The sequence below is a fragment of the Lemur catta genome, chromosome 8 (genome assembly GCF_020740605.2).
Source record: "Lemur catta isolate mLemCat1 chromosome 8, mLemCat1.pri, whole genome shotgun sequence".
NCBI classification, from domain to species: Eukaryota; Metazoa; Chordata; class Mammalia; order Primates; family Lemuridae; genus Lemur; species Lemur catta.
The window spans coordinates 21,398,762-21,426,197 of NC_059135.1; the positions used below are offsets into that span (position 1 = coordinate 21,398,762).

General features: G+C 35.5%; 1 protein-coding gene across 7 annotated transcripts in view; it reads left to right on the forward strand.

Annotated features, from left to right (window-relative positions):
• The first annotated feature begins 4,142 nt into the window (after positions 1 to 4,142).
• Positions 4,143 to 27,436, forward strand: part of IKZF2 (IKAROS family zinc finger 2) — a 142,153-nt gene continuing 118,859 nt past the window's right edge. Inside the window, exons 1-4 of one of the 7 annotated variants that reach the window (XM_045560326.1) lie at positions 4,143 to 4,247; positions 6,113 to 6,179; positions 7,704 to 7,752; positions 8,580 to 8,684. In XM_045560326.1, the coding sequence (XP_045416282.1) occupies positions 6,177 to 6,179; positions 7,704 to 7,752; positions 8,580 to 8,684 (157 nt within the window). In that variant the 5' untranslated portion in view covers positions 4,143 to 4,247; positions 6,113 to 6,176. Of the gene's footprint in view, positions 4,248 to 4,743; positions 4,961 to 5,951; positions 6,217 to 7,703; positions 7,753 to 8,579; positions 8,685 to 8,714; positions 8,917 to 27,436 lie in introns of those variants that run through there. The other 6 variants (XM_045560325.1, XM_045560328.1, XM_045560329.1 and 3 more) reach the window with 6 other exon arrangements.

A 27,436-nucleotide genomic window follows, 5' to 3' on the forward strand; every position in this document is an offset into this window, starting at 1 on the left:
ATTAACACTTTATTGAGAATTCCACTAACCTCACTGTACTTTTTGTGCTCTAAAATTTTAGGGTTTCTTAGAAGAATGTTCTTCCCAATGGTTTTTAGAGTTGGGTTTTGAGCATCACCATTTGACCCAGCTCAAAGTTCCTTCATTTTTGCATTAATGGAACTCATTTCCTCAAATACTGAACACATCTGCATTTTATAAGCAACTATGATGGATTTTAATGACATCTTTAAAAATGTGTACTTTCATTTTTATTCAGAAACCTCTCTAGTCCCTCATCCCATTGGTCTAACTCCCACAATTTATAATTCTCCTTTGGGATAGAGATACCTTATCATCTGCTCTACATCAAAACATGTTCTCAAGAAGAAATCTGATATTATTCTTTCAAAGTGTGAATTTAAGTCATAATGTTACCTTTTCTAGGGACATGGGTATTTGCACAAGAGCCTTATCTCTAATTGCAAAGTGACACTCTTAAGAATTGCTAAAAGAAACTATTGTTGAAGGTGGATGGAATGAGAAGACCCTTACCATGTAGGATTTAGATGCCAGCTGAACAGACCCAGACTATTAGTGTACTCAGGAAGGCAAAGTTGGTGGTATTAACATATCTTACTTATAAACTGGATTTGGTATCTTACAATGTTTTCTTTGAAACTATGGTTCAATTTCTGGCTTTGTTGCTTCTCCATAGTACCAATCTAGGTCAAGAGGAGTAAGTGAGACCATTGTTCCATATCCCGTTTAAAAAGAGAATACTACTTCAAAGACAAGAACACCACTACCTGACAAAAATAAAACAAGTTATCAGTTTTAAAACATTGTGCCTATGTGTTCTTGTTAATCTTAACTTTTTCAGGGATTCAAGTTATGTTAGGACACCTACTCTGGGTGATTATGTTCTATGTCTAGTATAATAAAGCCATTTAAATAAAAAAATAAATATATAATTAGTTTCCAAAATTTTTTAATTCTTTGATAGTAGGAAAGAATTGCAATTTTCCAAATTTTCTCACCCTCTGCTAACAAAAAACCCCCAAAATTTAAAAATATGGAGTTAATTTCTTAAGCAAACAAAAATGATATTTTTATCCCATTCCCTTAAAAGTATACTTAAGGCTTTTAAATCTAAAATAGATAAAACAAACCATCCAAAGAAAATAAAACCAGTACTCCATAATGTACCTTTTAGTTACACTGCTTTGTAAAAGTTTTCTTTTGGTAATTGAACTTAGTGTTTATAAAATTAAACTTGTTGAATTCTTTGATAGTCACCCTGGTTCATGAATTGTCAGGTAGCAACATGAAATAATTTGTTTATGAAACAGAGAGGTCACATAAGTGCATTTTATTCAAAACTCCATTTTATATATAGTTTTAACTACTTTTACTATTTATATTTCTAAAATTTATTTTATAATATCTCTCAAGAAGTTTTCATCCTTCATTTGGACCACAGACCAGAGCTGACTGGTTACAGATATTTGTAATATGACTTATGAGCCAGGATCTAATAAAATTCTTTATGGAATCAGAATGTATCTTTGAAATCCAATCCTTTTTGTCCCTTGAAAATAGAGCTTTATACAGGAAAGGTAGGTGAGTATGTAATTTCCTCTGTGTTCATTCAGTAAATGTTTATTGAGGACCAACTTGTACCAAACATTGCACTGTGCTAGTTCTGAAAACAATGATTAACAGGACAGACATAATCCCTGCCCTTAAAAAGATCATATTCTAGTGGGAAAGATTTTGTTTTAAAATTCAACACATAAATAAAATATTGCAAATTGCGTTATGAAGGAAATATGCAAGGTGCTAACACAGGAGTTGGTGCTGGGAAGGAGCACCTGTGAAAGCATGGGACAGAAAGGATGAGAAAGAACCAGCTATGTGAAAAATGGTAGGGGTGGAGTATGTTTTCTCCTGACCTTACCACCTCCTCCCCAAAGTGAAAATGTAACTCTCCAACTGGATACATTGGCCAAAGAATATGAATTCCACCTCCCTGGTGGTATATTTTCATGCACAGTATAATAACATACGTGCTTTTAAAAATGTGTATAGTGTAGTTATGGCAAAGGACAGAAATAAATGCATCCTCTAACAACTATCAAAATACTGTCCACAGAAATTTGAACAAAGTGAATTAATATAGTTTATACAAGAGTTCTTTCCCATCAGTGGATTTCATTGTGAGTCTTAGTGCCAGGACTATAGATACCACAGGCATGAAATAGAACATACGATCTTAGTATGAATGCATAATCCTGACTACTCTGGGTGAGTTGGATACACCATGATATGCGAATAAGACAGGGACATGAGATGTTAAAAAGAAAGAAAACGTTTGCCAAGATGGGCTAATTCTCACAGGTGTTCATGAGATCTTTGCCATTCTAAAATCTGGGATTCAATGTCCCCTGACCAAATCTCCCATTCATGGGGAGACAGGGCGACAGAATGTAAACTGTCTGAAGGCTTAGCCACTAGAGGGAGAAAGTGTGCCTCTGGTGACTAGGGAGCCAATGAAAGTCAACTCATGTTAAGGATAGGCTTCAAGGGAGCTAAATTAAGCTCTAATCAGCCAGGGGCAAGAGCTATATCAACTGTGGTAGCTTTGGGGAACTTGAGGATGTATCTTTAAGAACTCACAATGGATTCTCTTCTACCAAAGAATTGAATTGTTTGAACTATGAAGCGATTTCATCTTAATTTTGAATGTTTTAACTCATCTTTTCTAAGGTCCCCCATAACTTTACAGATAGTTAAACACTTAGGCTTAGTTGCTAGGAAAAATTTATGACAATTTAGAGAATTTATGCTACCCTTTATATATTGGACATTTAGATATTACGGACAGCACCCCAATTTCCTGAGGTAATTTAAGATTAAAATCTTTGCTGTCCAGTGGGATGATTAGAATGATTTATGGGTTCTCTGTTCATTCTTTCCCAAATAAGACTTGAGGAAAACTAATTTTATTTAGGTAATTGGCAGATAAGTTAAAAAAGTGCTTTCCCAATATATAACTCACGGGAATTGCAATTTCTTAAAATGATCAGAAAGTTGTTGCAAGCCTGAGCCCAAATGGTTTCTCTCCAATGAAAATTGGTTAATCTTGTTTGCTGTCTGACACCAACTATCAATTTCAACAATTAAAAAAAGAGCCTATTGTTACAATTGTTTAATAACACAATGCACGGAACAGATTTTTTAAAAATAATTCATTTCAAAATCTTAATATAGTATTATATGGGTTTCATTATTTAGTGTGTATTAATATGAATAAATTCCTTCCCCACACCAAAATCTAAAGACATTATCCAAAATTTTCCTGACACAGAGTGGTGCTTAAGATACAGCTGATGATTTAATTTTCAATATATCATTTCTCTTTCCTCAGCAGAAAAAAAACCTCAGCAACTATTTCTGGGATTCTTGAAAAGAGTAGGAGGAGAACGGTGCCTGCTCCTACTCTTTCAGCATTGATTTTCTTCACAATCTGTGATATGGTTTCTCAGAAATGCTGTTTGGCAGTCCTGATAATTTCATGTGTTTTCAAACTTAAGCCACCCAGACTACACAGTTCACTATTTTCAGCTCCTTTCATTTTCCTTTTCCCTTTAATTATAGAAGTCTCTATTCCCTCTTTTTGCAAATGTGGTCAAGAAAGATACTAAATGCTACTATTTGTAGAAAGAATATACATTTGTTTTTCTCATGACGATTCACATACGTTGTAACCCCAATCAAGAAGCTGTGATGGATGGTATTGATAGGCAGCACTTCAAGGGTAACAACTTTTTGGATCCTCATCCATTCCTTTGACTTTGAGGGATGCGGCACATACCGGGGGAGAAAAAGCAAGTAAACACTAATTTTAAACTTGCCCTGTAAAGCACTTTCAAAAGAGTAATAGTTGAGCTTCATCTCAGACCTGAATTGCTTTCTCAGTCTAGTCCCCAGGACCCCTCTAGCCTGCCTGGCGTCCTGGTCCTGCGTGCTGTTTTCGGAAATCGTGCGGCAGGATTCCTTGCGAAGCCTGAGCGTGCGGGTGGGTCCACGAGCACACCCAGACTCAGGCCCGGACGCCTATCCCGGAGCTCCGCGCGGGCGGCCGCGTCGCCGCCCAGCTCCCTTCGCCGGCCTCCTCACAAACCCCAGTTTGAAAGAAAACTTCACGCGGCCGAAATGAATCTCCCCTCACCGTTCCAATCCTCCCTGCCCGGCCAGCAGAAAACGTGAGATTTATTATGACACGGGGAAAGGCGGGGAGCGGGAGGGTCTCGGGGGCATGCTCGGAAGCGGGTTACCTGGCCCCCTTTGGGGGCGGGGTCCGCCGGCCGGGGCCGACTGGCCGGGGGCGACGCGGCCAGGCGCGCGGGTGGGCGCGAGGGAGTGCGCGCGTCTCGGCGCCGCCGGGGCAGCACTTGTCCTGTAATCGATTGCCGAGCGCGCCGAGCGGCTGAGCGCGCAGACACGCGCACACGAGCCCTCCAGCCCGCGCGCGCGCGCGCGTACACACGCATACACACTCACTCACACACACACACGCAAACAGGCGCTCAGTCCCCGCACATCCGCACGCCCGCGGGCGCGCACGCACGCCCGCCCGCCCGCGCCCGGGGCCCCACAGCCCGCAGCTGCCGCCAGCCCGCCCTCCGCCCGCGGGCGTCTGCGCGAGCCCGGCCGGCGGGGGAGATGTGCTCGGGCTCCGCCGGATCGGTTTCTCGGGGTTTGACCAGCTGTCCCGGGCTAACCCTGCTCCTCGCTGAAGATGGAGGAAGTAAAAACAGGATTACCCTTAGCTACAGATCCACTGCCTTAGTTTCCACCACCAACTGCAGTGCACAAACACACGTTAGGCACAGGAAAGAAAGAAAGAGAGAGGACACATTAACAGTAAACACAAACAAAAGGGTGATGGGATTATTTTACTGCATGCACTGCTGAGGTAAATCTCCGCTTGGCTTTTGCGTGGTGAAGAACAGCTCTTGTTTTATTTGTCTTCTGATTCATAGATTATATATAAATATGTGTATGATTTGCAAAGGGGGGAGTGTTTTCAAAGTTAAGTGTAATTATATAGCATCTCGTTTTGCACTGTGATGTGATCAAATGACTTGTTGCTGTTAACCAGTGATGATAATATAGGTATTTTTCTCCGGGAGAGATGGATTGTGGTTATGATTAGGGTAATGATTTCTGTAAAGGACGCTCAGGGAATCGGGTTGAAGATGATGTCCTCTGCCTTAATTTATCGTCCCCTCCGTGTATTCTGTTTCTGGGATGTTAATCGATTAATCAGTTCTCATCTCTATAGCTGTCATGGATTTGGACTTGTTTTGCTTTGTTTTAACTTGAATTCCAAGAAGAAAGATTGGGTAGCGTGGAATAAATTCCAGCTGTCCAGATAGAAGGTAATATCCAGATCCTGTTGGAATTAAAAAGAAAATAAAAACTGGTATGACACATATAAAAAGGCAGCAGCTAAATCACTTTGACAGGTTCTAGTATGGGCGAAAGAGATGGAATTAAGATTTAATTTTTTTTTTTCTTTTTTGCCAAGGGCCAAAAAACAGTCCTGTGAAGTTGGCCTAGGTTCCTTGCTGGGTTCTGCCTGACTGTCCCTCCCCTCTTGCCCGCCCCCCTCCCCTTTTCTTTCAGTTTTCTTGTCTTAGCTTTTGGTCGATTCTTAAGGAACCGGTGGATCAAGTTTTTTCTCTTGTTAATCGCATTGCTGTAGCACTGACTGACCTCTCTCTCTCTCTTTTTTTTTTTTCCTCTTTCCTGAAAGTACGTGGTGCCATTCCTGAGTGACTTTTCCTACTAGACCATCCCAAAGGGACGAGGGGGAGGGGTGGAAGGAGGAGGAGGAGGAGGAGGAGGAGGAGAAGGGGGGTGTTCCTTCTCTCTCATTTCTTGGTTTTGTTTATCAGCCGATCTGTTTGCTGGATTTGGGCTTGGAATGACCCACCTGTAAAGTGCTTTTCCTTCCTCCTCGCCTTGAACTCTGCAGGGGGCTTGGCTTGGAGGGGCAAGGGAGGGAAAGAGAGAAGGGGGAACACAAAAAAACTTCTTTCTTTCTCCCTCCGTTTATCTTCAGCCCGACATTGTCACCTCCTCTTTGAGGGGTTAGAAGAAGCTGAGATCTCCCGACAGAGCTGGAAATGGTGATGAATCTTTTTTAATCAAAGGACAATTTCTTTTGTATGTACATTTCGTTTCTCTTTCTCCTTTTTCTTTCTTTCTTTCCTTCCCAGAGGGTTAATAACCATTTCATTGATGGGGCAGACTTCTTTCGCTTCTCCCTGACGTTTCTTTCTAATATGTGTGTGTTAAATGTGTACATTTTTAAAGAGATAAACTCATTTGTAAAATATCCGAAGAAACTGCTCCCCTTTTAAACTTTACGGAACCCTTTCTTTAAAGCCTTATGTAATCATAATTTGAAAGAATTTGATAACAGTACAGCAGGTTGAAATTTAAGTGCTATGTAGTGACTGAGTTGGGAATTTGATCTGATTATTCCATAAAGAAAAGAGAGAAAGAAAAGTTTTTTTTGGGGGGGGGAGTAGGGAGGGTGGTGGTGAAGAAAGGGAGGGGAGGGAGAAGGGAAGTGGTTTTGGAGACAAGAAGTGAAGCTGCCTGTTTTCCAGTAAGTAATGGAGAAATTCCAGGAGCCAGGGCTAAATATACTTGGCGATCAATACAGAAATGGCTCATTGTGAATAATTTAGCTGCTGGTGCAGTGAGAGTTTTGAAACTAAAGGCAAAAAGGACCAAGGCCAGAGAAGAAAGAAAAAGTAAAAATCTCCTCAGGACTTGTCAATTCTTAAACTTTTTCTTTCAAAAAGGATACAGTTAGATTATCGATCTTTTCATTATGTGAATCAAAGCTAGGGGGTGTCATCTCATACAATTTACTTTTGTTTCTGAGAATTAAGTTCTGTTTTGTGTCATTGGTGCATGAAATTAATTCCCCAAACTTTTAAAAAAAAAGTGATTCCCTCCTGCACAGCCAAGGTTTATGAAATTTTCAAAATCAGAATATATTAAATAGGCTTGGCATTTGTATGCAACCATGGTCTGGCAGGAAATTAAGGTTACATTGAACAGGTGCTTACACAGAGCTTGGGGTAGGCTAAAATGTCAATACAAGTCGGGAGTTGGCCAACTGCTGCAGAAATCTTCAAGACACAGGCACTAAGTTTTTTGTTTTGTTTTGTTTTCTTATGTTTGTTTGTCCTCCCCCTCCCTATTAGAACATGATGAACCAACTTGCAACAATTGTGAATAGAGCTATCTGTATACTGGGGAAGTCCTCAAACTGCAGTGTGATTGTGGGAAGTAGTGAATGGTAAAATACTTAAATCCCAGTTAAAGCTGGCACATTTGATTTGTACCCCCCCCTTTTTTAAAGTAAATTTTGATTAAGAAAGTCATTACTTTCTTGCTATAGCCCATCTCACAGCACACTCATCTTTCGTATCCTATCTCCAGCAGGAATCAGATCATTTGCAGAAAGAGTTCAGTGGCTTGCAAATGAGCACATACAGTACACTGTAGTATGTTTCTTAGGCACAGGTTGCAGTAGCAACATGGACTAACGGCTTGGAGCTTCAAATAAGTTAAGAGTTTAATGGCAGATACTGAAAGGAATCATTGTGTTAAGGGCATAATCTTTTGTTTTGCAGCACTGCACTTTGACTATGGAAACAGAGGCTATTGATGGCTATATAACATGTAAGTATTCATTTTCATTAATTTGTTATTGATAATAAAGTTACCTTTGTATTACCTGTGTTTTAATTCCTGAATTATAAGATTTTATTAAGAATTCTGTACTCTTTATTTATTTACAATTTCACCTTTAGATGAGTTTGAGAAAATATCAGCACAGAAGTGAAATAAGAAGGAAGTGTAGAAATATACTTATTACTAAGTGAAGGACAATATTTAAATCAATAGTAGCTTAGCAGATCAACACTTTCCTATTTGATTTTTTTTCATTTACTTTACTGTAAGTTTAGAATAGGTCAGGTTATATATATGTCTGCTAATATGGTGTGTATTAAATATTTACTAGTCTGTAACTTATTTTTTCAGACATAATGTGAAAGAGAATTAGCTTTCTTAAGTTAACTTTTTTTAGCCAACTCTCTTTTCAAACATGTCTCTTATAGCTAACTCCTGATAGCAAGCATGTTGGAAAATGCTTATTATAAATCCTGTATGCTTAATAATTAAATTAGATGTTAAAAGAAAACTTATTTTTTCAACTAAAAGATACTTTAAAAATTAGTTACTTCATTTCCTCTTATTTTACACATATTAGGATAATAAAGTTTTGTTAATTTTTTTTATTGTGGGCTAATGTGGCTTTTCATCATTTCATTCCTTTACATTTCTAAATGATGTTTCTTTATAGTTTCCTAAAGGAAAAATTTGTTATCCTACAATTTCAAGGCTATGCATGCATACCACTGTGTGTGTGTGTGTACGAAGCAGTTAGTAATTAGTTTTTATATGACAATGAATAGAGACCAAAAGATTTTATTTTGTGAAAACAGGTGACAATGAGCTTTCACCTGAAAGGGAACACTCCAATATGGCAATTGACCTCACTTCAAGCACACCCAATGGACAGCATGCCTCACCAAGTCACATGACAAGCAGTAAGTCTTCATTTTATGATTTTTTTTTTTTCTATTTCTCTAGCGACAGACTTGAATTTGTTAGGTCTGTAGGGTCCTCTCACATTGTGGTATAGCTACTGCTATAGATTTTGCTAAAGAAAGAACAACACAGATTTATTCCTGTTCATTCTAGTATCATAAAACATGAGCCTGCTTACTAGTCTGAACTATCCCAAGGTGGCATTTGGGAACTGGTGCTTACCTGTGTCAGGTAAGAAAGGTTAGAATTTGCTGGTTACTGTTTTGACTTTCCGGGTTTGTGACTGGATTTTTTGTTGTTGTTGGATAAAAAATATGGAAATGTCACTTTAGAAGGACTCTTCATGGTAAAAAATTGAAATAATTTTATATTGCCTTGGTACAAGTTAAACCTTGAGTGGTAGAATTGCAGTGTTATTTGTTTTGTTTTGTTTATTTTTAAGCCTGAAAGTTTCTCCACCAAAGCATTAGAAGTGAAGTGTAATTGATAATTTATGGAACTCATTTACATCCATTTCTCTAACAAAGTTAAAAGTACTTCGTTTTAGAATGTCCAGAGAACTGAGAAAATTTGAAAGGATGTTTTGAACTTGCAGGAGTAGACAGTTTTTGCTGCTATTTTTGATAAATGATCATTCATTGATATAGTATACATTGTTTTGTGTAATAAAAAAAGCTTACATGCTGTCAGTGACAGAAGACAAAATAGTTGTATTTATTAAGAATATGTCTGGTTTTCTCTTAATTGTAATGTTTTATCAGTTTAGTTATCAAGTCCAAGTGCTTTAGTACTCCTACTCAAAAATAATTTGAAATCTTGTTTCCCTTATACTTTTGATGTGTAGTATATTCTGGTATGGTGGAAAGGACACCTGATTTATATGTAACTACAATTTAATTTACAAGTATTCTATCTGGGTGATATTTGAAGGAAAGACATTTTCTTTCCTTTTTTCCCCCAATGATTTAATAACTAAAGAAACTGAATCATCTACTAAATTATGAGCATATTTGTAAGTTAATTCTTATTATTCAGAGAGAATTTTTTTTTTCCACTTCTCTCTTAACATCTGTCAAAACTTAAGTTTATTATAAATCTGCAGGCTTTGTAATTAGTAAAGACTACTGCATTGTAAACAAAAATATATAGAATACCATTGAATGTATTTTGCAAGTCATTAACTTTGTGATTTTAGCTGTTGACTTGAAATTATGATTGAACTATTCGAACTTATTTATTTAAATAATTTCTTTTTATTAATGGGGAGAACTTCCTAAGAAAATTTCATTCTAGAAGCATTTCTTGAAATCCCTTTATCATGTGTAAAGGAAAACTTATTAATACAGTTTAGTTGAATATGAGATTATAGTGCTAATCTTTTATAATGGATCTTTTGCATTAATTTAATTTTTTATTGGTTGATTTGATAAAAATTATACTACTGCAGTGTGGGCAATAGAATTTTTATATTTCAATATTTAATGTTACTTGTTCTTTGGTAGAATATGTTTTTATTTCTCAGATAACTTTCACATAATTTCTCAAAGAAATTAAAGATAGATTATATACAGTTTCTGTTAGTTAAATATTTAGCTGTTAGCTTTAGAAACACTGAATATATGGGGTAGGTGAATCGGAGACTTGACTGTCATCCTCTAGCCACCACCAGAATATTAGCAGGGAAATGCTTGTTTATTGGTTAATTGGCTCCTTTATTTGTGAATTTGATTCTGATTTTGTAAGTACTTGCTTCAAAAAGGCAGTTCACTCATATTTTTAAATAGACCGTGCAGAGTACAGGCATGATCAGTTTGAACAAATAAGAACTGTGCTGTTGACATTTGAGCTTTTCTCACCCAACAATAGTAAACTTATGTTTGGTAAAGAGATTTTTTTTTTTTTTTCATTTACTAGCCTATAGAAATTCCATGTTAGTACAGTTTTTGGCTAAGCTGCACATGTTTTCGGGTTCTTTTCCAAAGAGTTGCAGGTTAAATATTTTGGCTCTTACTTCAGAGCTGTCTGTTGCATCCTTTATGTAGCCTCTATTTACGGTATCTAGGTTACCCACTTAGGTGTTAGATGGAGAAGATACCCATTTTTCCTCTCTGTTAGATCTAGGAGAATATCAGCATTTTAGATTGCCAAAGCAAATAGTGATAGAGAGGGACTCTTGTCTATTAATTAGAACAAGAGACCTTGAATCGGTCTAGGTCCCTCAGATGTTTTTCTGTAACTTGGAATAATTTTTATGTGTGTGTGGCCTGTTCAAATCACTGTGTCTGAGATCACTGGTTTTCCTAAATCCCTTTACATGCATTGTTGACTTTGTTAAATTAAAATAACTTATTTACTTTTTGCATTTTTTTATATTTTCAAATATACTTCCTGGAGGGCTGCTGCTTCCAAAAACAGAATTGAAATTTTGATTGAAAGTGTTAAAGCCAAAAGTAAATGTGAAAACCTTCATGATAGAATAAGATAGTTTCTAGTAGCAGGAAGGAGAGGATGGGAATATATGTGTAAGGGGAAAAAGGTTATTTTTAAACAGTTTAGAAAAAAATAAAAGAAGTAAAACCTTTGATTTTTATAAAATAGCTGACATTCTGACCATAAACAGTATCAATAAGGTGTGATAACCCACTTATTTTAGCTTTAGGAAAGTGGTCAGTACTACGGTAAGATCCTAGTCATTTGTTTAGGTTATTTGGTGACTATTCTAAGATGAAGGGTATCTGTACAACTTGATGCCAGCTATTGCATAAAAAATAATGACAGCAGCTATCATTATTTGACAGTGCTAGAATAGAGTACTGGCGGCTCAGGAGAGAACTAAAAATGTTATAATGCTTGACAGATTTTGGTTTTAAAATTCAACATGTGAGATAATCTTAAAAAGAAGTAAGAGGTATTAGTGATCCCAACATTTTATAATGACTACTTCCTATGTTTTAGAATGAATTTTCTTAGAGAACTTTAAACTTTTTCTTCTGGAATAAGGATCTCTTTGATAAGAAGATGGGCATTGTTGCCTGAGATCATTAGTGTACATATTGAGTCTGCTGACAATCTTCTGTGTCAGGAATGACAGTATATGTCTTGATGGCTACTGGAAATACACCGTGTTAAGTGATTTTTAAAATAGAATCTGGAAGTTAAGAATCTGAGAGAGACAACTCAGACAGAACAATATAAAAATAATTCATATTGTATTTCGGCCCATCAGATGAAACTGTATGATTCCTTCTGTTTCTGGGTTAGCTTATTTCCCAATTCTTGCATAGTTCCTTCAGTGTCAGTTTTAAACTGTTCTACACCTGCAGCTGACTATTTTGGAAATTTTCTGAGGTTCAAAAATTTGTAATTAATCTTATTTTTCTTTTCATCTATTTTTATAATGCCAATAAGTACATTTACTTTGCAAGTAGTTACTTAAATGATATGACAGTACATGGTGACACAAAATTTGTTTCTATTACTTTAAAACCTGTAAGTGGATCAACTGTGTATTCAGTACTATTTATCAGTCAGTTTTGATAGCCAGGTAGCATGTATGGAATTGGAAGAAGTAGTGAGTCTAGTTTTACAAGGCTCTGACTAATAATCAGGTCAGGGAATCTAGTTTATTCTTTTCAGAGTGCTTCACATTCATTTTTTTGTTAGCTAGTTTCCATTTTTAGAACCTAGTGAAGCAGAAGTATATTGTGATTTCTGTTTTTCATACATGGAAATTGAGGGTTAAAGGAATCAGTTGACCTCTTGGGTTGCTTAGCAGAGAGACAAAGTTATTAGGATTGGGACATAAAATTGTGATACTACCTTGTGGTTAGTTAGATAACTGGTGTCTCTACAATGTCATCGTCTCAGAGTGTCTGCCATGTCCAATATTGACCCATGTTTTGCTGACAAAAACAGTATTACAGAAATAGAAGAGTATTATTATGAGGGTGGAGTGATACCAGGAAATCTTGTCAAGTGGGTGTTCCAATGCACTTTTTGAAATATAGCCTATAATATGGGATTCACCAGCTTTCTGAGTTGTCTTCCATAGCTTAGTTTGGCAGTCACCCTTGGTTGGATTTCCATAGAACACACCCACTATAACACAAGATGGGCTTGATGTAAAATCTTGCTCTGTTTTGAATCATAGTACTTAGGTTTGTGTATATGTACAATGTAATTTACATTTAGTTCTTATTAGAAAAAAATTTTAAATTCTGATTTAATTTCTTTATGGCTATCAGAAGTATATGTTATGTCTATGTATCAAAATTTTTTTAAAAAGGAAAAGAAACTAATATATTTGCAGGCAATTAACAGCAATGGTGCTGTTATTTTTTGCACCTTGTTCCATCCCCAAATCTATCCTACCTGCATCTTTTTAAGCTGTTTAGTATTGAGAATTAAGGTCTTTGAAAAATAAAACAATTTGCCAGGCGGACGGGCTCACACCTGTAATCCTAGCACTTTGGGAGGCTGAGGTGGAAGAATTACTTGAGGCCAGGAATTGGAGACCAGCCTGAGCAAGAGCTAGACCCTGTCTCTACTAAAAATAGAAAAGTTAGCCGGGCATGGTGGCAAGTACCTATAGTCCCAGCTACTCAGGAGGCTGAGGTAGGAGAATGGCTTGAGCCCAGGAGTTTGAGGTTGCTGTGAGCTATGATCACAACAGTGCACTCTAGCCCAGGTGACAGAGTGAGACTCTGTCTCAAACAAACAAACAAACAAAAAATAATAATAAAATAATTTATAGTAGAAATATTATCCTTATTGCCTCTATCTTTGTCCAAATCTTTCTCACTGGAAGTGCATTTTTAAAATGTAACATCATTGATTATGTTCTATTGGGAGTCTTCATGTAAGCCGTAATTAATTTAGATCTCTAGGTCCCATGTTATTATCTTCTAATTTTTGATAAATTGATATATTTTGAATGTTTGAAGGTTCATATATTTTGATCTTATGATATTCCAACATGGAAATAGCAGTCACAGTCCTAAAATGAGGTGGAATATGTTGTTTTTATTTTTTCCTTTATATCTGTTTATATCAAATATATTGATTGATCTGGTAGATTTTCCTTTTGTGAATTAATTGAGACTCCATATATCTCTGCTTTGATATAGATAAGCAGTATTTAGGAACCATTCTCTTATTATAAATGTAATCACAACTGGAGCGAGAGAAGGTAGAAGGGCATGATTTATTGAGTGTACCCAGGATACCCAGCACTATGTTAGATGCTTTTCATATATTTCACTTAGTTTCCACAATAATTCTGTGAGGTAGGTAAGTAATCACTCCACTTTATAACATATAAAATTGAGGCTCAGAAGCAGTCGATTGTAAGTGGTTAAAAATCAGGGCTTTGGAGTTATACTGGCCTGAGTTAGAATTCCTACTCTGCCACCAACTTGCTGTGTGACCTTAGGCATGTCACTTCACATCACTGAGTTCCAGCTTCCTTATCTGTGGAATAGGGATAAGCAGTGCCAATCTCAGTGGGCTGCTGTGAGGTTTAAATAAGGCAACTTCTGGTACATGCTAGGACTTAATAAATAATCATTACTGTTATTACTTAGAGGAATCAAGTTACTTTTTCTTAGGCCCATGACTTGTAGGAAAAAGGGTTTGTTTTTAAATCCAGTTGTGTTTGGAATCTGGGTCTTTTGCTCTTTCCTGTTTACTATATATGTTCATGGGACACAGGGTTTTCTGATAATGTAGGATAAAAATTGAAGAAAAAAATATATTACTTAAAGAATCTGTGAAGATTTTGAGTAAGAAAGAAGTAAAGTTTGTATATATGTCATAATATTTTTTATTGGGTTTTAATGTTCCTGAGTAGTTTTGTGTTTTTCATTATATGTAAAGAAAGTCACACATATTATTTGTGCTCTAAAGATGTCAGTTGTTAGGAACAGAAAAAGAAAAAGTCCTCTTACTGGAGTAAAATATCCCTGTAGAAAATCAATTCTTTCTTTGAGAGTACCCATCTATAATTTAACCTAATTTGAAGCTTCTGGTAGTACCATAAATTCTCATTTGATGATACCTAATCAAATTGTAGACCTAATTGTTAATTGTGCATTTTGGGGGTAATAGTCCAGGTGTTTTAAATTTGAAGCTTAAAATATAATTATTAGTTACAGGCATTTGGCATTTTCCTGTATGATTCTAGTTGATTAATTCAACAAATTCAACAAATATTTGTGGGCTACCTTCTATGTGCTGGGTACTGTAAGGTGAATCCAAAGGTGAATAAATAGTCTATCATCCTTGTCCTCCAGGAGCTCACACTCTTACTAAGTTATACTGTAGTAAGCTCATTGTCTTGATTATTAGGAGGGATGAGAGGTGGTGCTAGTTTGGGAAGTTTCCTAAAGGGAGAGGCTGCTTGAGCTGAGACTTACTAAATGAATAAGATTTAGGGGAGAAGTGGAAGGCGTTTTCAGTAAATGATGCACCTCCAATGAGAGGTGAGAAATAACATGCGGTATTCTGGGAAATACAAGCAGATTGTTATTTCTAGAATGTAAAGTTGGAGTCTAGAAATTTAAGGCCAGAGATGACTTTGGAGAGTTAATCAGGGCAAGATAATGGAATATCTTGTGTGAGAGGAAACTTGGCTTTCATTTTCAAGGGAGCCAAGGGTTTTGACAAAGCAAATGACTTCAGTCTTTCGATTGGCATGGCTCATATTGGCTGCAATGTGGGGGAAATATTGTGGATGGGGACGACTGTATAGGCAGGGGAATCTTTAACAAGCTGTTGCAATGATTGAGTGAGAAGGCAAGAGAGCTAGTAGTGGTGGGGATAAAAAAAAGGAAGGATTTGTGTAATATTTAGCAGCTTAACGTGGACAGGACTTAGGTAGTCAAGTTAAGGAAAGAAGGGATTTAAGGATGATGATCCCTTAATTACTGTATAGGTGGTGGTAGGTTCTATCATTGAAGATGGGAAATACTGGAGCAGGTTTCCAGGTAAACATTTACTTTAGTTTAATTCTAGATACAGAGTTTGAAGCACCTGTAGGGTAGCATTTGAAAGGGAATAGCAATCTGACAAGTGGATAGATTAGACAGAAGTGTGACTTTTCCTAATTAGTGAAAACTAATATGTAGTTTCTGGTTTGGTTACTTTGCTCCTATATTACTTTAACAATAATGTAATACCATATTTTTAAAAAATTCATCCCTAAGTAATTCTCAGCATTTGATCAGTGGCCTTATTTCCCCAAATGCCCTATTAAATTACAATTCTATACTGAAATGTATGAGCGCATGCTTTAATAAACTCTTTGCTTAATGGAATGCTTTTATGTTTTTCTCAGAAGTTGAATGTGATCGAATCACTGGTTTTTAAAAAAATTATACTAGTCCTTCTCTTTAACATTTTGTGGTGTATTTAATATTGTAACTTTTACAGTTACATATTTTTAAAAAATCCTACGCCTAATATATGCCATATACCTCAATGCCTCTACTCTAATGATTCGTCTTTATTTTGTAACCTGTTTTTTTAATAAATAAATATGTAATTTAAAATATATGTACATTTTGTTAGCCAAATACTGCTCAGTTCTGACACTTTCATAGCTAAGGAATTTGATAATGTTATCCAGAGCCTTTTTGAAGACTTTGAGATAAATGTGCAGACATGATATATATTATTTTAAATTTAAAAAAAAAATAATATTGTGCCTCCTGGGGTAAAGATACCTAGAGGCAAAAGTGTGGCATAGAGAACATCTTAATTAACATACTTATTGTTCTAAAATATCTATTATAGAATTCCTTCTTAAAACTGTAAGCTTTGATTACCCAAGACACCATGGAATTCCAAATGAATGTTAATGATGGAAATAATTCTTCTGAGATTGCCTATGTGTGGAAATTCATAACTCTCTAGAGAGCTATTTTTCATCTTTTAATCATTGATCCAACAAACATTTATTAAGCACTTACTTTTTGTGATGCACTGCTGGGGCTGGGGCAAAAAAATATGTGTGGGTGTTTTTTAGAGAAGAGTGTTGTCTTCCGGGGTTCAGATGAATTGATACTTTGTTTGAGATTGTAATACCGCTTATTTCATTTAGAAGTAAGTGAGTGTGATGTGCTCACCACAATTTATATGGATTATTGATGAGTGAATTGCTTCTCACCTTTTACCTCCAGTTTTTCAGAAGTGTATAAATTTGAAGATGCGCAAAGAAACAAAGAGCAGAACAACCAGCCACTCAGATAGGTTCCCACAGGATAACATTTCTTGACAAAAAAAAAAATTTTTTTTTTTTTTGAGACAAGATCTTGCTCTGATGTCCAGGCTGGAGTGCAGTGGCATGATCATAGCTCAGTGCAGCCCCAAACTCTTGGGCTCAAGTGATCTTCCTGCCTCAGCCTCCCAAATAGCTGGGACTACAAGTGTGCACCACTATGCCTGGCTAATATTTTAATTTTTTGTAGAGTCTGGGTCTCATTATGTTGCCAAGCCGGTCTACAAACTCTTGGCCTCAAGTAATCCTCCTGCCTCAGCCTCTCAAGGAGCTGGGATTACAGACATCAGCCACTGTGCCCGGCCCACAAATTATTTTATAATGCAGAATTTGGCTCTGATCTTTGCAAGTTTCAGAACTTGATTTGTGGCACACTTAGAGTGATTCCCTATCTCAGGGTTGTCTCATATTAGATGAGTTTACGAAATTGATATTTAAAATCAGAATACCGGGTCGGGCGTGGTGGCTCATGCCCGTAATCCTAGCACTCTGGGAGGCCGAGGTGGGTGGATCGCTCGAGGTCAAGAGTTCGAGACCAGCCTGAGCAAGAGCGAGACCCCGTCTCTACTAAAAATAGAAAGAAATTATCTGGCCAACTAAAATATATATAGAAAAAATTAGCCGGGCATGGTGGCGCATGCCTGTAGTCCCAGCTACTGGGGAGGCTGAGGCAGTAGGATCCCTTAAGCCCAGGAGTTAGAGGTTGCTGTGAGCTAGGCTGATGCCACAGCACTCACTCTAGCCCAGCAACAAAGCGAGACTCTGTCTCAAAAAAAAAAAAAAAAAACAAAATAAAAAACATAAAATCAGAATACCAATTTATGTCCATACCTTGATTAAAAATAAAACAAAAAATCTCTACCAATGAACATAGGATCTGGATTACCCTAGTTGGCTTGACCAGATGATTTTGTTTTTGTGAACTGACCTATATGGGTAATCAGTAAAGGTCATTTAGTGAGCAAAGAATCTGAACAAAGGGAGTTAGTTATATAATTCAAATGTTTAATGGCATCAGACTAAGAGAACTTAATATATTCAGTATCACAATAGAGATAGCATTGCCATTCAGATCATTATGGTTGAAGTCCTTTGTGTAATTCCTTTTCCCTTGAATGGACATGGATTTAGATTCCCTAGATCTAGATACCAAAATACTTCTGAGAGTCATTTTTTTTTCTTCTTGGCCTCCTTGGCTAAATCCCCCAGATTCAGTCTTTAACCTATATAATACATATAATCAAGTTACAACCAATTCTTTCTGGCCTGGCATCCATTCATTTTCTTTTATGTGATTATATTTCTGCCTTAATTTGTAAAATGTTGATTTTATAGCTTAATTATGAAGACAGTCTTATAATGCCTATAAAGGATACCTCAGCTACTGTTGCCATAAATTCAAACTTCCATTCATAGAAATGTTGACAGGTGATGTGGTCAGCAGTTTAAGAGGTCTTAATATCTATTTTAGATGAAGATGGAAAATAGCACTGCCACCTGAGAAAGACACCTTACGTTACCTGGAGATCTAGAGGAGCTTATAGTTTATAAGTCAGAAGGAAGAAAACGTCACACCAGTTTTATTAAATCATTGAAGTTATCTGACCACAACAAATGAAATTTCATAGCAAAATTACAGTATTTCATGATAGTTAATAGGAAAGCTATCTTAATTACTGAGTGTGAATTAAAGAATAGTTTTCAAAGAATACAGCTTTATTTTGGGGCACACATTGATTAATCTGAGATTTTCCAAATGTGAATCTTTGAGAACAATAGCCATACCTTATTTATGTCTTCATCCCCAGCATACAGTATACATTATATGAGCCCAGTAAGTATTTGTTGAATGAAGGAACTATTTATGGTTAGCATATTGCATGTCTGTTTAAATAATGTGCTTCTGATTTATTTGAAGAAATTCAGAAACTTGATTTCTTAGTTACTGAAATAGTCCTGAAATCCTAATTTACTTGTGATTTTCTTTGTTTGGGTATGAGTTAATTTTTATAATGTCTCACTCTAAAAAAATTTTTATAATCTCCAAGTCAGTCCCCAAAAGATGATCGCTAAAGTTCTAAACAGCTTTTAAGTTTTCTGGTTTTATACAGCCATGTCCACTGGAATCCAAGTTAACATAAATATTTGCACGAAATCATCATCAGCTTCATTACTACTACTACTATCTTTATATGGCATATGTAGAGTTACAGATTGAATTCCATACACTTGTAATTTTAAAGCCAGTTCTCTATCACTTACTTGAGTCTGTTTTTAGTAGCGTGTACAAGATGGAATGCTTCAATTAACTTTTCTTATGCACTCCAGATATTTTGAGGAGCATATAATTAATCAGTATAAAGTCACATTCTAATAAATTAACATTCTGGGTGTCTACACCTTTGACGTTTTTGTCATTGCTCTCATTATCATTGAAGCTGTAGTTCTTACACTTGACTATATCAACTCAACCTACTTCTTACTAAGACATCAATATGCAGGGCTTGATCATATTTTAAAGTGCTGGGGTACTATATTGCTGTGTTTCAGTTGTATTAACATTGAGAATTTCTGGTTGAGTTCTAAAAAGGCCTCACTTCATCTACAACTATATAAAACATTTTCTGTTATGGCCATTTTCATAAAGGTCCTTTTTTTACTTGTTACATTCATGTCTTAAAAATAATATTCACATGTGGAAATATATTTCTTTCCTGAGATACGTCTTACGGGTCTTTTAATCAGACTTATGTCAGTATCTTTATTATTCAGATGGCCTTATGTAGATTGCTTTATTTTCAATACATTTGGTACCATTTAGACTGAAAAGTGACATTTATATAGTATTAGGGCTGAAGATTTACGTTTAATTCCATTGTAAAAGGTTTGTTTATTTCTATTAGAAATGATTGCTCAGATTATCCATATATCATCTGAAGCTTGAAAATTGAGGTGTTTAAGAATTTTTAGGTACTAGAAACAGGTAGATAGTACCTAATCATTTTTGGGTACTGCTTTAAAATTACACTGACTCCAATATAGTATTTGGAAATATAAAATGAATTCTATTACATTGTTAAATTTTAAAAAACTATTTGAAAGCAGCAATAGATTTTGTCTGGGCATAACTGAAAATTATAAAAAAGAAATATGAGATATTTTCTGTGAGTCTGCTGTTTTTAAGCTTTTTTATTTCAGAGTATTACAGGGGTACAAACGTTTTGGTTACATAAATTGTTTTTGTACAGTTTGAGTCAAAGTTGTAAGTGTGCCCATCACCCAGATAGTGTGCATTGTACCCATTAGGTGTGAATTTAATGGGAAATCAAGCAGGTGGGAGCGAGGAGGAGGGGATGTTTTTAAACTTTTAAAGCATGAATTTACACAGTGCCATCTGTCTGAATTAGGACAAATTAATGACCTAATGACAGTTTTTGGATTCAATTTTTGGAAACAAAAACAAACAAAAAAGAAACACCTCCTATACCCCAACAAAATAATTTAAAATAAATTATTTTTACATAAATTTTCACAGTGAGTCTGTTTGCATAAAATTTTTTTGATGAATTTGAGTAGTTTTAGTTGGTTCTACAGTTTAAGTACAATAGCTGGTGACAATTTTGAAGAGATTTTTTTTTAAGGAGATCAGAGAAGCTATAATTAACTAGACAATTGATTTCATTCAACTGTATGTATAACATAATACCATTTCGTTTTGAACACATCGACTGCCACACTAGAAAAAAAAATTTTTTCTTGGGGCCACGGTGTTAAATCACAAAAATAGAATAAAAACTTCGGAAACAAAATGATCCTTTTTAATTTAATGAAAAAATTGTTATTTTTTATTGTTTTCTGTGCTTGAGTTATATGCAACTTGAAAAATAGTTCTTGTAGCTCCCAAGGTGAAGAGACATGTGAGTTACATATGCTTCATGAGGCCCCTGGCTCAAAACTAGTATGAGTTAAATACAATTCACATGGCAGTTAATGTGTTAAAAGCATATGCGTGCACGCATGTGTGTATGTGTGTGAATGCAAAGAATAAGAACGAGAAGGAAACATCAAACTATTGATATAGTTTACTTTGGATATGTGAGAATAAACAGAGCCTTTTATCTTTTATTCTAAATAGTTCTGCATTCTTTGGATCTCTTACAAGGAATGAAGTCATATATTACTTGTAATTTTAAAAGAAGACAAATGAATTCAGTCAGACATCTTCTCAAAGAAATAAAGTATGGAGCTGTTTTGCAAGAGAGCTGATGATAGCTCTCTGATCATGTAGGTTTAATCTTGAAATTTCAGTGAAATTATAGACTTATGAAAATGGTTAGCTGTGATTTAATAAATACTGAAGTCAGGAGTCTTTTCATATACAAATGCTATCTTCAGATTCATTGAATGTTCTTTTAGATTTAGTCAGAATATAAGGTATTTTCTTAGTTGCTATAATACCGTGGAATTTCCAAATAACGTTATATACTTGGAATTGTTTTCTGAATCATATTCATTCATAGCATAAGATGCTGTAAGCTAAATAATGTACATATAAATGTTAAAATGATTTCTGCCAATGGTAAGGAGACATTGTAGCATATGATGGCAAAAGAAATCTGAGCAGAATGAGTTAAAACTTATATTTTCTATTCTATCTTGTATTTGACAAACAAGTTTACTTTGTCTCTTTTCACATTCATCAATTTAAAACTCAATGCATTGAGTGTTGCTAATTTTTTACATTAAAACTTTCAAAGAGAAACTGTTTTTAGCAAGACAGTTGTGGTATATTGCTAATGGAGTAGGACCCCTGAAAATAACTTGAGGTCTGTAAAAAGAAAGAGGAGAGCTGTGAAGTACAGAGAACGTAGATGAGATCTAGCTCAAGAAGAAAGAAGCAAGATAGCAGATCCCGAAGTGAGGGACAAGCTGCAGACTCCACTATAGCTAGCAGAGCTATTATAGAAAGGAATAGATCAAATGAAAAATAGGATCTTTTTTTCCTTTTTTAATTCCTTTAGAAAATATAAATAAAGACAAATCAGAATTTATAATTCAGTCAAAATCTACCTGCTTGAATGACGAGGAATATGGCAATAAGCTTAGAATGTTTCCTAGTAGCTAAGTGAATTAGCATTGAGGTTCAATAGAAAGAAGCATACTTCTTCAGATACCTGAAAGCCAGGGAGTGGAAGACAGAGGTAGATGGATTAGAACTGGGGTCCTATGGGTTTAGGCCTAGAAGGACTAGCCAATTAAAGCAGGATAAAAGTCAGCAGTGCCAGGAATAGATTGTTCTAATAAACCAGTTGCTGTTACCAGTGGCCACCCTGAATTAATCTATTGCTTTTATCTTTTTCAAAAATGACTGTGTAATATATGGTATGTGTGAAGTATCTTAACTGGCTGTATATTTCTAAGTTACCACAGATTCAGTAAACTTTGGTTTTGCCCCCCAGCTGCTCTTTTTCCTTCTTCAGTGGGAAGTGGGAATGGGGAATTAGGGAGACCGTAAGTCTGTCAGAAACAGTAAGAAATTTCTCTGCTGGTTTTTTTTTTTTTCCTCTTGGTAAGTGGCAACGAAGAAGGAACTTGATAGTGAACAGATGAGATGGGGTTTTGCATCCAGTTTTTGTTCTCTGATCTGTTGTTTTTCCATTTTCCTCCTGAAGTGTTGAAGACATAGGCACTGAGTGCTTCTAAAAGACTTTGTTGAGATCATACTCTGTCAGAGATTCAGAATCCCCAGGTTGATTTTTACCCATTGAAACACTTTTCTAAAATTAACCTTGTGATAACTGCCGTAAAAATTTGCAGACATGAGGTGCAGTTTACATGTGTATTACTGTTGAAGAAAAGGTTTACTAAGCCCATAAAAAATAAAAACAATATCAGCGTATATGTTTAATTTGCTTAAGAAAACTGTTTTGAGGCCTATTAAAAGTAACATTTTATTTGTAAGGTACTTTATACTATTCAAAATGCTTTCACATCTAGCATAAAATGTGCTGATTAAAACTTGAGCTTAATATTTATTTAAACAATGTCAGAGAAGTCTATTCTTTCTGGAAGTACTTAGCATTTTATTTATTACTGGAAAATAATAAATATATATTTTGAAAAATTACAGAATTGAGTGAGTTTTCCTCTCTCTCTCTCTGTAGTATATAAAGAAGTGTGCCCTAATATTTGTCAAAGGTGTGGCCCCTATACAGATATTTCATCTCTTAGAATCTTGGCTTTATTTGTAAAACAGGGACGTTAATATCTGCCTTGTCAGAGGAGTGGTAGGCATTAGAGATAATATATGTAAAGCTTCCAGAATGGTAACTGGCACATGGTAAGTTAACCAAAATGACAGTTATTATTTTATTGTTAGATAAAAAGGATATGAGAAAAAAGTTGAATTAAATAATAACTAAGAAACAGATTCCACAAACATGTTACATCAAATAGTCTTCTAGGAAGGACATGCTTTTAGTCTGCTTTTAATCATCAGCAATAATAATAAAAAAAGTTGTCCAAAGTATTGCTTAGTAAACACAAGATATCTGGATCACTTACTGAATATGTTTGCTTTTCATCTGTCTTGAGTAGTGTCAGGTAGATAGACTCATACTCCTTTTTTGAAAAGAAATGTGTGTGCAGATATGAGACAGTTAATAATTCTGTTGTATTTAAATTAATTCCTAAAGAAGTGAAAGTAAAATTACCTAATTAAAGCCAATCACAAATAAACCTGCTCTGTTTGTAAGAGGTATAATTGAAATGGTAATTATGTTGTAGTAATGTGTTTCATTTGAGGATAGCAATTCAGAAGATGTCTTTGGAGGCAGGTCTTGGCTTCATAGTGTACCCTCCCTTCCTGACCTTGCCCAGAGTGATTTTTTTTTTTAGAATGGACTTGATTTTTTTTTTTTTAGAATGGACTTGTTTACTTGTCTATTAGATGTGTTGGTGAGTGCATTCCCAGGGTGGCCCTGAAATTTTATGAATTTCCATATTCATGGTGCTGTGTTGCGTATCTGGAATTCTCAGAACTATGTATCAGACCCCAGAGTGTCTCTTTTTTTTCTTATCCTGAGAAGAATCAAGGAGAAAACTGAACATTCTTTTTAAAAAGAGTTCATAGGAGAGTACATATAAACAGACATTTTTATGTCTGAAGTTTATCTTTTCTTGGGTCAGAGTTACTGTTAGCATAGGCACAGTACAATCAATCTCTAAAACCAAATGATCCTTTTTATCCAGGGGTAGTTTCTTCTCTAAAAGTTTCATCTTTATCACTTCCTATCTTGTTTTACCATTACTCGATTACTTGAGTGCAGTTTATCTCCTCTGTGTGACTGGAAACTCCTTAAGGGCAGGGAAAATGATATAATCTCTGCAGCCTGAGGGCAACAGGCAGAGCTAGACTTTAGAGCTGTACAGACTGGGATTTGTGTCTTGCCTGTGCTCTTAGTTTTCATTTCCTCATTTGTAAAACAGGGAAAGTTAGTGCTTGTTCTTGGGACTGTTGTAAGGGTTAATAAAATTACTTTAGTAAAGCTTTTATCACAGTACCTAACACATTTTAAGAAATAATTCAAGAAATGTTAATTTCTCTTTTCCACAGAAGCTAGTACAGTGCCTCATACATAGTAATTAAGACTGGCTATTCATTTTTTAACACATTGTGAGTTAATATGTGTTGGTTATCTGACTGAATGCATCAGAGACATATTTCAGTTATTCCAGATGTTATTACTCAGATTAACCCCACCGGTTTGGACACTTCAGTTATGATAGCTGAGGACACCAGAGACCAAATCACCCAGCTAGTCTTACCTGTAGGGCTGTTTTAAAATAAATGCTTTAAAGTTGTCTCTAGCTTAGATTTTTAACTATATTCTCAACACTCATTCAAGCAGAATACTATATTGAACTAAAAAGCTTCAAGTATTTAGAGCCTTCACATGGCTTCAAAAAATACATCCTTTCAGCCCACGTCACTCTGGAATTTAGAGATGAATTTTATAAAACACTTTGAATGATATGTAGAGAATCTTGATATATATAAATACATATCAATTAAAAGAAGTGAAATTCACCTCAAGACAATTTTGTTATTTAGTGATAAGAAGTTGTGGTCAGAGGTATTGCTGGAAGCATTTAAAGCTACAATTTTAACATTATTGTTGCTATTATTATTTTAAATAATGAATATTTCTAGTCTGCATGATCCAAGATCTCTCAAATCATAAATCAGTCACTTAATAGACGTACATAAAAATGGCATGTAATGTGATTGTTGTTTTGAATCAACTCTTACCTAGTAGCTAAATCCCAAAGATCATTTAGAAAACTGTGAATCAAATGGCTCTTCCTTAAAACCATTAGTTCTGTTTATGCCGGGTTATGAGGCCAGACCTCAATTTTCTGAGAGCAGTTGTGATCATTGCCACATTTGTCCATTATATGATTATTTTAACAGTACCTGGGATCAGATACACAACCTTTACAAGAGGTTTTTTCTCCAGTTTTATCCCAACATTTGCAGTTCTTTTCTCCCCAATTTAATCCTTACTTGAAATATAGTTTAAATGTGTCTAAACAATGTCCAAACAATCTGATAGATGAACAACTGTTATCTAGCATTTGTTTGTAATCATTCCTATAGCTGCAAGCAATAAGGCAGTGTATTTAATAGCATGGAGAATACCAAATACTAAGTCTTATTGTTTGCATTGCAACAGATCATCTTCTTAATAAGTAATGTTTTTGTATCTCTTCCCCTGGCTTTGCACTTTTTATTTAATGTTACAACAAAATTGCATATTATCTGGAAAGTCATGAAATGTAATTGGTTGGCATAAGGTTCTGTGAATTAAGCCCATTATATTTAACTGGCATATATAGGAAAACAATGTATTTAATCCTAACTGAAATGAAAGTATAAGCTTGTATCTGTGTATCTTTAGTAGCAATTAATGATAACAGGGTCATATGCATTTTTTTTTTTTTTTGCTGGAAAGACCTCTTTGTGGCAGTAATCAATTTGTAATTTTCTGTTTAACATTTTTTTTCTTTATTATGTGAGTGATTGGAATTGAATTACTGAAAAACACTTCAGCTTCTAGCAAGGTTGTTTTAAATCAGAATTAATGTGCAGTTTTCTCTATTTGTGTGGCCCTTAAGGATGGTAGGGAACTTCTGCACTTCCACAAATGCTTTCTTTTCAAATGTGGAGTTTATGGATATTTTGTATCTTAATATGTTTTCAGGATCATGTATCTTGATGGACACAACTTTGGTGATTGGTGCCTGTTAATTGTGTTTCTCAATTTATGGCAAAGCATCTATTGCTCTAAAATGCTCTCATGCTTTGACTTTGGTGTTTTTACTTCTTCGCTGTCTATGAGACCCTGCACTTGATGATTAGTATTTGTTTCTGAGTTTCTGTTTTTACCATGTGTTTTGATTTTCTAGATTACTGGCTATTGAGATAACGGAAATGATCCAGTTAGTTGACATCAGAAAACTAGAAGCTTTTGGTAGAACAGTAAGATCTATTGCCCCTATCTAAGAGAAAGAAATAGAAAAGGAGTAGCTTCATTAGAAGTGTTATAATAAATATCTGCCAATTAGTGAGGAGAAAATATCTGGCACTCACCTCATCTGTTAGCAGCCTTATATCTCCATCTGCAGCTCTTCTCTCAATTTATTTCTTTAGATACCATCAATATTTTGATGACTTTCAACTTTGATCTAGTACTACTACTTTTCTCAAACCCCACATCCAGTCCATCAGTGATTGTTGGCTCTGCTTCTGAAACAAATCCTGAATTTAAGCAGTTCTCACCATGTCCATCCTATAGCTTTAGTCTCCCATCGTTTCTTAGTACTCTAAGCTTAGCATGTTGCAACAGTTCATCACTGGTCTTCCTGCCTCCATTCTCTTTCTGCTATAGCTGGTAATCCACATACTAGATAGAGCTGGACTTTCTAAAGCCCAAATCAGATTATAACAATTCACCGCTTTAAACACAAAAGCTTTCCATTGAAACTAGAACAAAATTAAAATTCTTTTCCAAAGTCTGTAAAATCCTAAAGGATGTGGCTTCTGCCTTCATCTCTGTCTTCCTCTTCCTCCATTCTTCCCTCCTTCACTAAACTTTCAATACTCCTTCCACTTTTCTTTTTCTTAACATGGCAAATTTATTCCCATCTGAAGGCCTTTGCACTTGGTAGTCCTTCTGTTTGGAACACGTTTTCTTCATAACTTTGCATGAAAGCCTCTATCTTTTATCTCAATTTAACTTTTGCTTCCTTGGAGAGGGTTTGCCTGAGCACCCTAAATAAATAAGCTCCTCTCCAGGCATTCTATGACATTATCCTATTTCATTTTACTATTATACTTAATAATATCTGAAATTACCTAATTTATTTATTTGTCTCTTCTCCCAACACACACCACACACTTGAGGAACTTTTGGG